The sequence below is a fragment of the Manacus candei genome, unplaced genomic scaffold, assembly GCF_025592945.1.
Source record: "Manacus candei isolate 608988 ecotype Guabito, Panama unplaced genomic scaffold, ASM2559294v1 h1tg000043l, whole genome shotgun sequence".
NCBI lineage: Eukaryota > Metazoa > Chordata > Aves > Passeriformes > Pipridae > Manacus > Manacus candei.
The window spans coordinates 1,797,210-1,812,826 of record NW_026138091.1 but is presented as its reverse complement, the minus strand read 5'-3'; the positions used below and the strand labels follow the sequence as shown (position 1 = coordinate 1,812,826).

The 15,617-nt window shown below is 37.4% G+C and overlaps 1 protein-coding gene across 2 annotated transcripts in view; it reads left to right on the top strand.

Moving 5' to 3' along the window:
* The window catches only part of NAV3 (neuron navigator 3), a 254,918-nt gene that overhangs the window by 122,632 nt on the left and 116,669 nt on the right, over positions 1 to 15,617 (top strand). The window contains exons 8-9 of one of the 2 annotated variants that reach the window (XM_051795689.1): positions 937 to 1,963; positions 10,909 to 11,024. In XM_051795689.1, the coding sequence (XP_051651649.1) occupies positions 937 to 1,963; positions 10,909 to 11,024 (1,143 nt within the window). The remainder of the gene's footprint in view (positions 1 to 936; positions 1,964 to 10,908; positions 11,025 to 15,617) is intronic. The other variant, XM_051795690.1, reaches the window with a different exon arrangement.

Below are 15,617 nucleotides of genomic sequence, written 5' to 3'. Positions count from 1 at the left end.
TGGTGCTCCAGAGTAATCATGTTTAAATATTCAGATATGTCTTGGGAATCTGAACTTAGACCTTAACCCTTTCATGCCTTAGTGAGTTTTGCTTAACAAGGCTAGACAACTTTTTTGAAAATCACAGCTGTTAATTAGCAGAGTTTGATTATTGCAGGAGTCTTGTTCTCATTCATTCTGAAGATTCACTGAGGTTCCTGGATGATGTAAAGGTAGTGAATGTGCCAGAGCCTTGTAAACAAGCTTTCTGTACCTACCTGAGCTTCAGGCCCAAAACAGTTATTGTTGCTGTACCCATGAAGGTGATATATCAGTGTAACTTTCTGGTACTGACACTGGTGAAATTGCTGATAAAATTTTTCCCTATGAGAGTGTACTGAGATAAGTTCCTAAAGTCAGCTACTAAATATTGTTAACTATACTTAAAACTTTGTGAATATTGATTTTATCCATTTAATTTCAGTATTACTCAGTCCTCCTCCTCCTGCCTAAAACTTTGGCTTTCTAGCACATATTTTAATTTCACTAAACATCGAACCCATCTTTGCTGGTTTTGTTTTTCTACTAGAATTTTAGTATTCTTTTTTCTTTAACATCTCAGTGCTTTATAATCAAAAAGTGATTGGAAGAATTTCTTTATGGCATATTAAAGATAAAATCTTAAATTGGATGGCTTGATTTGCATAAGGAGACAGTTATAAGGAAGGCGTTTCTGAGATTCACTTAAGCTTATGGAAGTATTGAACAACACCATGATGATGGGAGGAAAGAAAAGCATTTTCTGGTAGCATCCTTCTTGTTCCGTGAACATATAAATTATGTTTATTATAGATCTCATATAAGTGTGTTTCAGATCCCAGAGGAGTATGATATCACCTCCAAGTAGGAAATGGGAGAGTAACTATACCACTATGTTTTTTTCTTTTTTTTTTAAAGCAGATTCACCAAAAGGCCCTCACCCATCTGCAGGCATGAATGGAAATGTGCAGCATCCCACCAGCACTGGGCAGCAGCAGGTCTCTGCCATACCCTCTCCAAGTGCCAGCAAGCCTTGGCGCAGCAAATCCATGAATGTCAAACACAGCGCGACCTCTACCATGCTGTCTGTGAAGCAGCCTAGTCCCGCAACCTCCCCTACTCCAACTTCAGACAGGGTCAAGCCACCGCCTTCTGAAGGTGTGAAGCCCCCTTCATCTGGACAAAAATCTATGCTGGAAAAATTCAAGCTGGTTAATGCTAGGACTGCTCTGAGACCTCCTTTGTCACTGAGCTCAGGGCCCAGTGACAGTGGGAGAGAAGATGATACCTTTTCAGAGTGTGGTGAAACCGATGTCTTAAGTGGTGGGGTGAACAGCAGCGGCTCAACAAGTAGCAGTCCTAAAGTATCACCGAAGTTAACCCCTCCAAAAGCTGGCAGCAAAAATCTCAGCAATAAAAAGTCTTTGCTACAGCCAAAGGACAAAGAGGAAAAGAACAGGGACAAAAACAAAGTTTGCACTGAGAAAGCAGTCAAGGAAGAGAAGGATCAGGTCATTGAAACATCTACAAAGAAGAGCTCAAAAATTGCAAGCTTAATCCCAAAGGGAAGCAAGGCAACAGCAGCCAAGAAGGAAAGTTTAATATTATCTTCTAGTGGGATCCCAAAACCTGGATCAAAGGTGCCAACAGCAAAGCAGAGCACTTCCTCCACATGTGCGGGAAGTAAGGAGGTTGAAAAACTGAGGACTACAAAAGGAAACCAGTCCCAGTCAACAGCAAAATCTCAGCTTAACGAGAAGGCTTCTCCTTCCTCTGGTCTTGCTTCTTCTGAAGAGAAAGAGCCAAGTGCAGGATCCTCGGCGGCTCTGTCGGCCTCAACGGCTGCAAGCAGTGGCCAAGGCACAGGAAATGGTGTCGTCCAGCTTCCTCAGCAACAGCAATACAGCCACCCCAACACTGCCACAGTAGCTCCATTCATTTATAGGTAAGGTCATGGAGGAAAATTGGTTTCGTGCTACCATTTAGAAAAGAGAACTAAAATGGATAGAGTAATGGTGGATCATGCTGTTATGTTTTTTATCTCCCAGTTTCTGTCACAGCATCATGTCAGTATTTTCCTAATATCATTGTTTAATTGATGTTACTGTATGAAAAATTTCTTCCAAGAACTGTGAGTCTCTACGTGGTACAAAAGTAATCCACTGCAAATATTTGCCATTTAAAATTCAGGGTATTTTCATTAGAAATACAAGTCATAGGGTACATTGTCTGTGCTGCCTTTGAAAGGTCATGGCTGAGTCTGGGTTTCTAGTGTGAATATTCTTGTTTGCATTCTAAGAATCTCAACATATATTTGCTGATATTCAATAATATTTGCTTAAAATACACTGTTCTCTTAAAAATACTAAAATGAACTGCTGATATTTTCAGAATATGTAACAGTACTGGTAGGATATTTAAAGAAAGGCCATACACAAACTTTTATAAGTATTCAAAAATATTTCAATACTTTGGGTAGACAGAGAAGGTTGCTGTTTGCAGGTCCTTTTCCTGTTTAGTTTTATAAATGAACTAGGTGTAGATTAACTCCATGAAGGCAGTTAATTTTTACAGGCAATAGTAACTCTTCGGATGTCCAAGGCTCTGGAAGAGAAAAATGAACAGTTAAATGTTCTAGTATCAAACTTTGAATTTACTTTTCTGTATGATAGAGTAACTGAAGAGAAGCTGGGAGATTTAACTGTTGTACAACTCAGAAGATACAGTAAGTGTAGAAAGATTGACAGGCTGGTTTGAGTAATAATTTCAGATGTCAACTGTTGGAGGGCTTTAGCTACAGTTGTGGGTAAATTTAACATCTGATAAAATGACAAATTCATTGTTAAGCAAAATATACTGGCAGTTTTTGTTAGTGACTAGTAATCTAAATAGTCTTGGCTAAAAATTAAAGAAGTGGTGAAGTAGGCTCTGAGGGAGTATATATATCATCGCACATAACTAAATATAGCTTCAAAACCAATCTGGATGAGTGATAAGTTAAGAAAATTATATGGGAGGGAGAAAAGACTCAATGTAACTTATATTTATTCCAATATGCAGTGGATAGCCTCGAGTTTCAATTAGATCTTTCACTGGATGTACTTAATGTGCATGTATCTTTATAACTATCTGGAATAACATCAGTGATACACAGAATTTTAAGTGCTGTACATAGGACAGCCTACTTATGTGTTAGGGTACATATATAAGAAGAGAGAAAAAAAAGCTGAGCTTTGCCTTCAGATGTATGTGTTATTTAATGGTAATTTTACTATATATTGATGCAATTTCATCGCATGGTGGAGATATCATTCCTTTAAGCTTCATCATGAAGCAAAATGTATTTTGAATTTTAAAGGGTGATAGAAGCATACATCTTCAAGTAAAATTTAGTATTAATAATTGTCTGTTTGCTCCTAACAAGCAGCAAAGGAGACTGTATTTGAAGTTAAATCTCACATGAAAATAAAATTTTCAGAACCAAAGTCTAATCTCAGAATGCCATAAACCCAGAGTAATAGACTGACTTTGATGAGGCTACTTCAATATGTATCTCTGTAACTGAGAGAAGAATCTGACTCAAAAATAGTCAGTAACCACATTTCTTAGAAGTCTCAAGGGCTTTGTAATACCACACAATGATTTCATAGAAGAATATAAATATAACCAAGGATAAAATATCCATATTTCCAAAGTCAGCATATTTATTTTTGTGCATGTATAGTAGGTGGAAGTGAACATGAGCTGGGGTATTGTAGCTACATTTTCTTGTTCTTAAACATAATTATTTTCTGAGTCACCATAATTTATACGCTGAATTTTCAGGTTTGCTTGTTAACAGCTTTATATGAGTTGATAAACAATAGTTACCATTCAGACTAACAGGGTTTTTTTCCAGCTAGAAGGAATATCTAGGTTCTTTGAGTTTGTGCTGCAGTCGTTGTAAAAAGTTTCAATAAAAATTAGTAAAAATACCATGCTTTTTATCCAGAATCCTGCAGAATCTTGCAATATACTGCTGTGATCAGTTTAGGCTGTTAGCACAAGGATAAGTAAGGACACTTATCCTTACTTACAAGGATAAGTAAGCTAGTGCTTTTTCTGGTTTGTTGCTAATACCTGCAGATATATTTTGGAATGTTTGTTTGTTATTCAAGAGGATATTACTGTAGATTTGTGAGTAAAACAAAATATTCCAAAGAGTTTGTTTGAGATCGGCATGTATTTTGCCTAAATAGAGAATGAAATCCTATAACAGTTATCAATATTCATGTTTTCAAGGAGTTGTATATTTTTATTAACTGACAGTAGGTGGAAAATACTGTTTCACTGGCAAGTTCTCAAATGACATATTGCACTCTTCAGCTTTGCAGTCTTGGTGCTTTGTCCTGTCTGATACCACATTGTATTTTTATTCTTAAACACATGGCACAGAAATTCATTTGGGATTATTGCTTCTCTTCAAAGATTAGCAGCAATAGTCAGAGTTGCATCTAAATGGGTATAATTTAAATTCTTCCCTCTTTTTCAGCAAGCGATTATTTATTTTTAAATGTGGTTGTGAATGTATTATTTACAGTCCCTTATGTGTCCCCTCTGAAGCTGACGGCAGGGTCCAACTGATATAAGACTGAAGTAGATGTAATTTAGTTCCCAGAAAGCTTGAGAAGAAAAAAAACCAGAAAAGCTAAAAGGAAGGTGTAAGAGACTGTATAACTTTTTAAAATACAGCAGACACTACTTCAAATTACACATTCTTCTATATAGACAAAATTGGAAGAAGATGGAAATTGTGCCATCTGCCACAGTCCCTTAGACTTGTATTGAAATTGGCCATGGAATTTAGCTGTCTTTCTAGTGGTGCTTAAATTTCAGATGAAGAATAGTGACACAGAAGTTTAGTACTTGCTAGTCTACAGTGAAAACAGGTTAAAAAAGGTAAAATAATGCAAACAAAAACCAAACTCTAAGTCTGCCTCCTAAAAACTTAGCAAGAGAATAACAGGCTAATTGCTCAGTATTTGGAGTTCTTAGCTCTCCTACACATTGCTCAAAAGTGGAGTATAACCTGCAATTCCAAACACTTTCTTTCCCAGAGAAAAGCCTGTTGTATGCAATCATTGCTTTATTTTTTGTGAGCCAAATTGTATAAGTTTGCATTATTTCCATAAAATGGGAAACAGTAGTCCCAGGAGTAACACAATATCTCCTCACTCCATGGGGCAAATCCTTAGTTAAGGCAAATCATCATAACCCTGCATGAAGTATGTGATATGTTGAAAATTAGCGTTTGCTTTGGATTTTCTTAAACATTAAAGGAATATTTCAATAGGAGAACATTGAGTTATAACTGGATGCATGTACTGCAGCTTATTCTATTGACTACTTCAGTAATCACTGTAGGAGCTTAGTAGGTCTCTTTTCCAGGGATGAAATATAGAATCTGAAGTGCCCAAATCCCAGGGGGTTTGGTACTCAGGAATTGCTTATTGCCTGAAATGCTGAAAGTATAGAAACTGCTGCAGAGAACCAGATGACCACTCATCATCCTGAGCTGCACTTCTATCTCGTGCACTACTTAAATTTCAATTTTTCAGATAAATTTGTAGTTTAATGTCTGGAAGAAGTTTCACAGAATCACAGAATATGCTGACTTGGAAGGAACCCACAAGGACCATTGAGTGCAACTCCTGACCCTGCACAGGACCATCCCCAAGAGTCACACCATGTGCCTGAGAGCATAGTCCAAATGCTTCTTGAACTCTGTCAGGCTTAGTGCTGTGACCACTTTCCAGGGGAACCTTTCCTGTGCTCCAGCACTTTTTGAACTGGGACTTTGCAGTTACTCTTTGAGTGTCAATGCTGGACTACAAACACTAATTTGGCCTTCCTTTTGTCCTTGAAGAGTAAGTAACCGGTAGTTTCAGCTACCTAATAGGTTGGTGTAGAGAAGATGGTGCCAGATTCTTCCTTGAAATTTAGGGAGAAAGGATAAGAGGTAACAGATGTAAGTTACAGCAGGGGAGGTGCTGCCCTGAAAGTTAGAAAAAATGTTTTTACTTTGAGGGTGGTGAAATACTGGTGCAGGCTGCCTAGTGAGGTTTTGGAATCTCTGTTCTTGGACATGTTCAAGACCCAACCAAACAAGGCTCTGAGTAACTTAATGTAACCAGACCTGCTTTACGCGGGTCATTGGACCGGATTGCATCTAGAATGTTTCTGACCTAAATGACTTTGATTCTGTGAGGATTAAAGTGTTTACTAGATAGAGGCAGACAAAGGAAATATCAGGAATTCACAAGCGTGTAAATCCCATGCTTGATTTACAAACACATTCCAGATACTAGAACTTTCTTCCTGACTCCTTTACTGTATGGTGATTAAATCAATTGTATTGCTAGGCCATAGCTTCAAGGTCGCATAGGAAGTGCAGAGCAGTGACAGATGGGAAGGAGGATATAATCTGGTTGTACCTCTGGAAGCACAGTGAAATTCAATTTCAGCAGCCTCTTCAGGATGTTTTTATACTGTCTTAGGGAAAAAAATAAACTACTCTTTAAGGATCCTGCAAACACAGCATCTGCAGGATTTGTTGAAACCATATTTATGTCCACTTTTAATGACTAGAACCTACTTCTGGTCACTGATTTTGGAGTTGAAGCTAAGTTTTCAGTAAAAAACATTCTGTCAGTTAATGGTATTTGTTAATAATAGATTGTGCTGCTAAACATACTCCAAGTCCTTCTTTAAAAATGTGAGGACTCCGTCATACCACAGTGCTTTATTGATTTCAGTTATTTATATTACTGCTGTGAAAATAAAGCAACAGTCACCACCAAAATTTTGCAATTGTAGATAGTGTTAAACATTGACATTCATCAGTTTTACTTGTAACAACAGCACTTCCACTTTTCCATGCTTGATTTACAAGTAATTGTTCAAGAAAAGTTTCAGGTGTAGAGGTGTTGGTTTAAGAGATGGGAAGAAGGATAATAATTGAAGAAATCATTGTAAATACCTACTTCAATAATGCTGAGTTAAAATAGTAGCTTGATAATTCAGCTGTTTGCTGTTTCTGATCTGAAGTTATTCTTTTAAATTGCCATACAGACAACATAGCCTTATTCCTTTGACTAAATAATCAGTAAAATGCAGGATAAAGGACCTAAAAGAATATTCTGTTCAGGCTTCTGTAACTGGTAGCCATATTAACTCTTTCATAAGCTAACTAAATTTTACTCTAATCTGCACTACTCTAGTGCAAAGGTTCTTCCAGAAACTCACTCATCTCATTTATGGAAATCTTTTACATCCCACATAATGAGATTGCATTCATTTATTACCTTGTTAATATCGCCCTTTAACTTAAAAAGTTGTTTTCTCTCTTTTTCGTTGCTCTTTTTAAGTATGTGAGGGAGTAATCCCATCCCCTTCCTTCTCTTTTGCAAGACTAAAACAAATGAACTCTTTCTTTTTTTTTCCTTTCAGAGGGTTTCATCTTCCCCATGAGCTTCCCAGTAGCCCTTCCTTGCATCTGTTCCCAATTTAACTCACATGTCTTGAACATGGGTGATCAAACTGCTCATATTCCAGATGTGGTCCTGCCAGTCTGTTATACTGACAGGGATACCCATTCAAGACAGCTGCATCTCAGAGAGCTGTTGGAAAAATGGCAGAATATTTATCTGACATCTTTTGGAATGTTGACTAAAACAGATCTTTGATGTTATCTGTGTTTATCTAAGATTGACTATTTTGTTAGAGGTAGACTGACTGTGTTAAAGATCACTTATTTAGTATTTCAAATTCTATTCTTAAGTACTTCTATATAGGCTCATTTTAATCAAACTGAGTGAACTTGTGCAGGTATGGTTGAAAGCAGGATTTGTCCCATTAAGTGAGTTTGATGCCCTTACAAATAGGTAGCATGTCACTCAGTGGGTTCTGAATAAATATATTTCCTGATTGCCATGATTAAAAGAGAAAACAGATTATCCTGTTTTCATGAAGGTTGTCTAAATTAACCTGCACTGCAGGTGCACAGCACTGGAAGAAATATGAGTGGGCTGACTTTGACTAAACTGAAATTCTTTCCCCTTTGCTTTATATCAAGAGAGATGCAAAAATTTAATTATTTTTTAAGGTAGTGGACTATGAATGGGTAGAGGACAGAGGATCATTCATTAAGGCCAATTTATAAGGTTTGAGAAGATAATTTAATTTGCTGTTTGCTTGCTTTGAGCTTAATCTGTGCTGCAGTCCTGCGGAGATCACTTGAGTCATTCATAGCATTAATATGTCCCACAGAAAGTTAAAGCCAGAAGTATCGGAGAAGACAAATCTCACAATAATATATATAAGTATCTATGTGCCATACAGTCAATAATGAGCTATATATTCATCTGTATTGGCATTATAGGCAATAGTCACTGCCAGTGGGCAATCTAGACCATTTCTTCACTGAGGTAGTGGCTAAGCATTGGAAAAGTCTCCTCAGGGAAGTGGTGAAGTCACCATCCCTGCAACTGTTCAAAAAATGACTGGACATGGCACTTTGTAATATGGTTTAGTGGGCATGGTGGTATTTAGGTCAAAGGTAAGACTTGATGATCATAGAGGTCTTTTCCAACCCTAATGATTCTATGATTGTGATACTATGATTAAAGTTCTGTTTTACCCAGCCTCATTCACCAAATGAAGAATTAGTGCAAATGTTGGGTATTGGTAACCAGTGGGGGTCCAGACCACTTAATCCTTTTCTGATGATAGATGTCCAAATAAACAGGAACAGATCCTTCCTGTTCTCTCTTGGAAGATAGCTTAACCGTTCTAGTTTGATGCAGTGACTGATGTTTGAATAGTTGTACAGTCAGGAATGCTATGTCATAGAGCCAGAAGGAGAACAGGCAAAAAGGATCCCTTTTTGTTTCTAACCAGAGAGAGACTGATGCAAATTCCATATAAGTTTTTGTGGAGAACATTAGGAATTCTTTAAGTGCACCCTTCTAGCTGGATGCTCCTTCTACAAGGCCAAAACCAACCTACTTTTTTCCAGTGTTCCTCTTAACAAACTCCAACTTCACTCTGGCTCCAGCCCCAGAAGCTATGTGATTTGGGTTTATCAAAAGAGTGCAGACCAATTACCTTTACCATTATTGAAGTGCCCCTTTTTGAGATGTGTTTTTGAGCTGATGGCTTGCCCTGGACTGATCCTGCACTAAGTCTCAGCACCAAACCCAGACATGAGTGCTCATGAGCACTCATGGCTTCTCAAAATGGCTTTCAGTGAAGGTAGACATGGCCCTCTTTCATTTTGATGATTTAAAGACCTATGGGAATGCAGGAAGGACTGTGGAATTTCAGGGTGTGTTCACTGCAGGGCGATAGAGTGAGCTTTTTGTTACTTAAGACACTGTCCTCTCAAGCATCAAATGTTGAATTACATTCAAGGTTGGCAGGACATAGTTAACCTTGCAACATGTGCTGAGCTTGCGTTTCCAGTAGCGTGTGACAGACAACAGCCAAAAATATTCTTTTATAGAGCAATTTTCTGTTTCCAGCATCCAAGAGAACAGAAATTGATAAGAAAGACAGTGTATCCAGTCAGACATAATTTACATTTCTATTTCTGAGTTGAATGATTCTAATCAATGGATTCCACCATGTCAGTACATGCTGCTGTATGTGCAGATATCTGTTCCTTCAGTTACTGTTGTGAATTACTGAATAAATACATTCCGTAAGTAACTTTGATTTCCAGTAAGTAACTTTAAAAAAAATATAAATTACCTGGAAAGTTATTTCATAAAATAAGTTACCATAAAATTATTTTGAGAGATAAGTCACTGTTTTTATGAGTTTTATTTATAAAACACACACTCATCACACAGTTATATGTTTCTGTTTTCAGTTTAATTGATCATTGGAAACATTTTATGGTGAATTTTAGGAACTGAGCTAAAAAAGTCACATTTTAAAATTAGGATATAAATATTTCACTAGTGTTTTAATAAATCAAAAGACTGTGCTATTCATGTCAGGAAAGCTGAAGAACTTAAGCTCTAAGTGAAGATCTTTTCCCATTTTATTTCAAAAAGTGGCTAGTATATCTTTAGATGTGTTCTTTTACTCTATAAATATGCGGTTGGTACACGTTTCTATTTAATGACATCATAGATCAACAGTTCCATTATAAACTAGATGCTACAGCTGTTCCTTAAGAAGAGACAATGTATGTGATGCATTTGGTATTATAATCCACGTACTCATGTATTTCTTGCTATTTACCTTTTTGTAACAGAAAATAACTGTATTCAACAAAGGGCACCTATTATAATTTATCATTGATAGTCACAGAAATGTACCCTCAAAGAAAATATGAGCTATTTGTTAGCAAGTTAATGGAAAAACTTGTATTATCCCATTTCTGCAGTTATATAAGGGGCATTATCAAAATAAACTGCACATAGAATTAAATATCTGGGCCATATTTCCATTCCAGACTTGCATAAGCTTTTTCCCACATGGCATTTCATGCTTAATATTTCATCAAATACAAGTTTTCATTTCCCTTATATATGTGCAGGGATGTGACTTAACAAATTTAAATGGATTCTGCCTAGGTCTGATTGACACTTCTTCCAGAAAAAAAGTGGATAAACAAAATGGCTCCAAATTTCCCAGCATTAACTGTGAGTCATTCCTGAAGAGAGAGTTCCCAGTTGCCTGTAAATTTATGTAGCTCCAGTTAAACTAGCACAGTAAGAATGTGACAAAAATGGTACTTTCACCCTTTAGTGATATGATTCTAGATGGAGCTGCAAGTAACATTTCTTTCCATTAATACCTGAATGATAGATAATAATAATCAATCTTCTTGCTTGATTTCAGAACTCTCTCAGAAAATGACAGTACCTCTTTACCACCTGCTGACTCCTGCACCAGTCCTACTAAAATGGATTTGTTGTTTAGTAAGACTGCCAAACAGTGCCTAGAGGAGATATCTGGTGAGTAACAATAAATCAGGAGAAGATTGTGAACTTCTTTATTTACATCTATTTCTTACCAGGATGAGTTGAAATAATACTTTTGACCTCTCATCATGAGTGGTATTAAATATGCAGAAAATTTGGGTCATGCATGATTAGTGCTTGAAATCCACAGTTCTCTTATTTGAATTGGCTCCTTCTGTTGAAACATCCTTTTCATCATCTGGAATTTCACCCGCTAGGGTTTCAAGTAATTATTATTTTATTTAATCAGACTGAATGTTCCAAGCAGAGCGGTGGAGTTGACTTCAGAATGTTTAACCCTTGCATTTAATATAATCAAATTAAATCATAACATCAGAACTGAGACATAAATTGCATAAGATCCATTTTGCTTTTATAAATGAATCTGTATTCAGAAAACAAACAAGTCCTTACTCTTGTACCTGACTTGTAAGCTGCTGCTAGAGCTAAGCTGCTAAAGGTTGTGTTCTGGAATTTCTTGTAAACATGGATTAAAGTCCTTACTAGGTTACAAATTTGAGGAGATTTTTTTTCTAATCATATCGGAATAATTTCTTTGAAGTCAACAGAGCCATGCTGATTTAGATCAGCACCAGATCTGACCATGACTGCCTATGGATGCAAAAAGCGGTGTGTCACAGCTCATTTTCTCATCAGGACTCAACTGTAGTGCATGCAAGTAGTTCCAAAGGGACTCTTTGCCAGAGCTGGTTGGGGGTGGGCTCAGAGTTTATTTCTTGTTGGTTTTGTTTTTCATTAGCATCCTTGTTCTTCTTATAATTTTTACGAAAATAAAAGGTGAAATTCTGTCCCAGTGATTTTATCTGTAGTTTTGCCCTTTCACTCTGTATTTTTAAAATTTAAATGGGTTTATAATGATTCATGTGGTTCTTATTATACAGGATATAACTCACTTAAAGCATTAATTTGACAAATCAATCTGAAATTATCTCTGCACCAGAAGGGAAATCAGCTGCCCAAGCATTATGGGGACTTTTACTTCAGGGCATCTTTATTCTGGTCTGATCAAGGGTTATGTCAGTAGTAGCAAAGAGATAGACTAAGTTTATTTCCTTGGTCTGGTCATTTCTTTTCAGAGTATTAAGAGATGAATCCAGTTTCTTTCATTTTGATATTACCTTTTTCCTGAAATCTTCAATTGTTGCTGTGGATGAGCATCATCTTTATATTATCTTGAGCTTCTTTTGCAACTTGGTAGCCAACACACTAGCAAAATATATTTGTAAGCAGTAAGGATCAGTAAGAATCATGCAAAAGACTGAGCATCTGTGGAAACTAGTAAACAGCTTGGAGGACTGTGTTCATAAAGTGCTGTCCCACCTGTATCATGTTTCTGCTTCATTAATCATTATTATTTTTTAAGTGCCAAATATTTACAACTAAGGCTGACATGCTTAGGACTAGGATATCTTAGCCTATATCATTGTATAAACTGTTTCTCTACTTTCAGAATGTTTACTCACCCCTGTTTTTTATTGTCTCTTGGCTGAAGAATACTGGTCCCATAACCAGCGGAGCTGATCATATCAGAGCTCCTAATCCACTTTGGAGCAAAATAAGACAATTGATTTTAAAATAATGCTTTAACCATGTCTGGTTCAAGATTTCTTTGTAATACAGGCAAAAGTTCAGTGGAGAAAAAATAATTCTAAAAATATTTATGAGTGGTTGTTCTGGCACCATTCTTCTTGAGTGATTCAGGATACCAAACCCAAACTAGATTCCTTGCTCTAGTGGTGAAAAATCATGATTGTATTTTCTGTGCCCACCAAGGCAGTTCTCAACAGTGGTGATGGGAAAGAAGAGAGTAAAGCAAGAATCTGTAGAGGTAGTTTCCAGCTCTCCCCTGCTGTCTTCCTCCTCTAAGGGAGTTGATTGCCTTTCTAGCCTTTGCTGTCTTCCAACTCAGAGCTGGTAAAAGGCAAAGTCAGAGCTCAAACCTCTTGTTTTCTGCCCATTTCTCTGCAATTGATTACTTAATTTTACTTGCACAGGCATGAGAAGGGAATGGTCCTGGAAGGCAAGGGAGGTGGGGAGGACAATGTAGCCCTGGACACAGAAGTATGGCCCTGATAAACTGGACAACCTCTTTATTTTTAGCTTGTCCACATTAATCTGCTGCCCTAGGTAAATACATAACTTATGCCTAAAGACAGTTCTGCATCTTGGTAGAGCTACCGTAAATCTGAGTTTCTTCACTGTTTCTCTCTGCTGAAAATTTGTTCCAGATGTGATCTGAAGTGCTTCAGACTTTTTTTCCTAACTTTTTTCCCCTTCTGAACATTCCACAGCTCAGCCAGAGCATTCCCAGGTGTTTCCACAGTGAACGTGCAGGTCAGCAGTAGAGCATGTGCACAGCAGTTTTAATGTTTCCTGCACGCCCTTCTCTGTGCATGGTACCAATGATACACATATGCTGAATGAGTCCCTTTTGTAGACATGAGTCACCTGTGGAGTAGTTCTGATGTGGTCTGTGTATGGTAGGTTTGTTGCACATATGGCACACAGATGTGTAGACCTCTGTCCAGGAAATCACAGACAGAAATTTAGGAGTCCTAAATAAAGGACAATTCTGCATTCATGTATGAACACTATTTCTTGCATGTACTTTTTGTACCAGTTGCCTCAACAAGACTACTCAGTATCTATGTTTCTGCAAAACTGGAGTATACCTTCATAGACAGGTTTATAAAAGGAGAATGTGTTATTCATGGTATGGCTAGGACCAAGTTGTTCAGATTTTCTTACCCAGTATTTCTACTTGTAGTAGCTGTGATATTTATCAGTTTCTGCAGCAAGTTTATCAGAGAAGGATATCAGTAAGTTAATTATTTAATAATCCATTGAAATCTTTACATGTCAGTAAACTACAAAGTGTTATTTTATGAAAGCAATGATGGTGTTTGGCTTTAACAAGTGTTGGCATGTTCAAAGAACTTAATGTGAAGTGTTTAATTAAATAATTATTCATATTTTTATAAATATTGACTTATTTTAAAAAATCTGAGAGATGAAACAGAAATTAAAGGTACTTTTAGGAGTTACAGGCCAATATAAATGGCAGGATTAGCATATTTTTCAATTTTCAGTATTTTTTGTTCATTGTGTTTAATTTTTTACTCTCCAAAACAAATAGTTAATTAATAGATGCAGAAATAGTTTACAATTTTTTTCAAGTGAGCTTAGCTGAAGGGATTCATAATCTTATGCATTTGCAGATCTATTACATAAGTCATTTGTAGGGTTCCAAGCTATCCACTGAGACTTCAAAGAAAGTCTTATCTGACAGCAAAATTTGCCCAAAGATTATTAGTTCTTAAAATAATTTTTACAATTCCTTTTATGAAAGAGACAGTAAAGATAAAGTAGCATGTAACACTGACTGTGATGGCTTGGGTAAGTTCCCTACGCTGTTCTTGAGCTAAACATATTCTTGTATTGTGGGTGGAGAACACACTGAATTGCAAGCTAGTTGGGGAATAATGCTGTTTTCTCTCCTCTGGTCTCCTATACTTTCTTCTTAGTTTAGAAAGATGTATTTTCTTGCTGCTATATTTCATCATTTTAAAATGGAGGTTGAGCTTTAGAAAATGATTTTTCAATAAATAACCCTGAGAATTTTTGACACTGCAAATTTATGTTTTGTCAAATGACACCCTGCAGAGAGATGTGGTGAAGCACAAGGATAAATTCAGTGTTCTTTCTACAGAGCACTCGGGTCAAGATACATAAGTATCTGCTGTATCTGAGGATGCCCACAATGGCATGTCTACCAATTGAGGCAATGTGATGAATGGGAGAAAAGTTCATATAACCTTGTAATTAAGGGCTGTACCCATGAAGACTGAATGAAGGTTGTGTGATTAGTTTCAGTACCTCCATCTAACAGCATTTGACTCGTGTTTTTAATATATTTAGAAAAATAAATGGGGCAGGTGAATGCTGGAGCTACCAGCTGCCCTCACGTGGTTGTCACACAGTTCAGGTGTCATTCTCATTCCAGTATGATGGTCTGTGTGCTGCTGCAACTGGGCTGTGATGAATTCCTCAGCTGGGGGAAGGAATAGGTCAGCCAAGACACTGAGACCCACTGAGCTTCCCAGCAGCTGTACTGCTTCCAGAGACCATTCCAACCTGGAGTGGTGTGGCACCTATTGCCAACACTATACATGAGGTTTCATGTGGCTCATTGGGTGAAGTTTTTTCATCCCCTACTATAAATTCTTCTGATCCCAGCTGGAAACAGAACTGAATATACATGTCTAGCTCTGGCAATCTTGTATCTGGTCTATTCATGCTCAGAACTGAGCAGTCGTGCTGTGCAGTGCATCCCCAGCAGAGCAGTGCTTGGTACGAGGGACACTCCGTGTTTGCAGGTCTTACTGAGGTCAGGTGCAGCACTGCAGCAGTGACTGCTACATATGGCCACGCACATGTTGTGAGCTTGGTGTGCAGTCCGAGCAGATCCATGCCTGCCTACAGCTGACCATGGAGACAAACCACTGCCTGCAGTTGTTTGGGCATGAAAGGGCGGGTGAGGAAGTTGCCATTCATGGATTTGGAGTA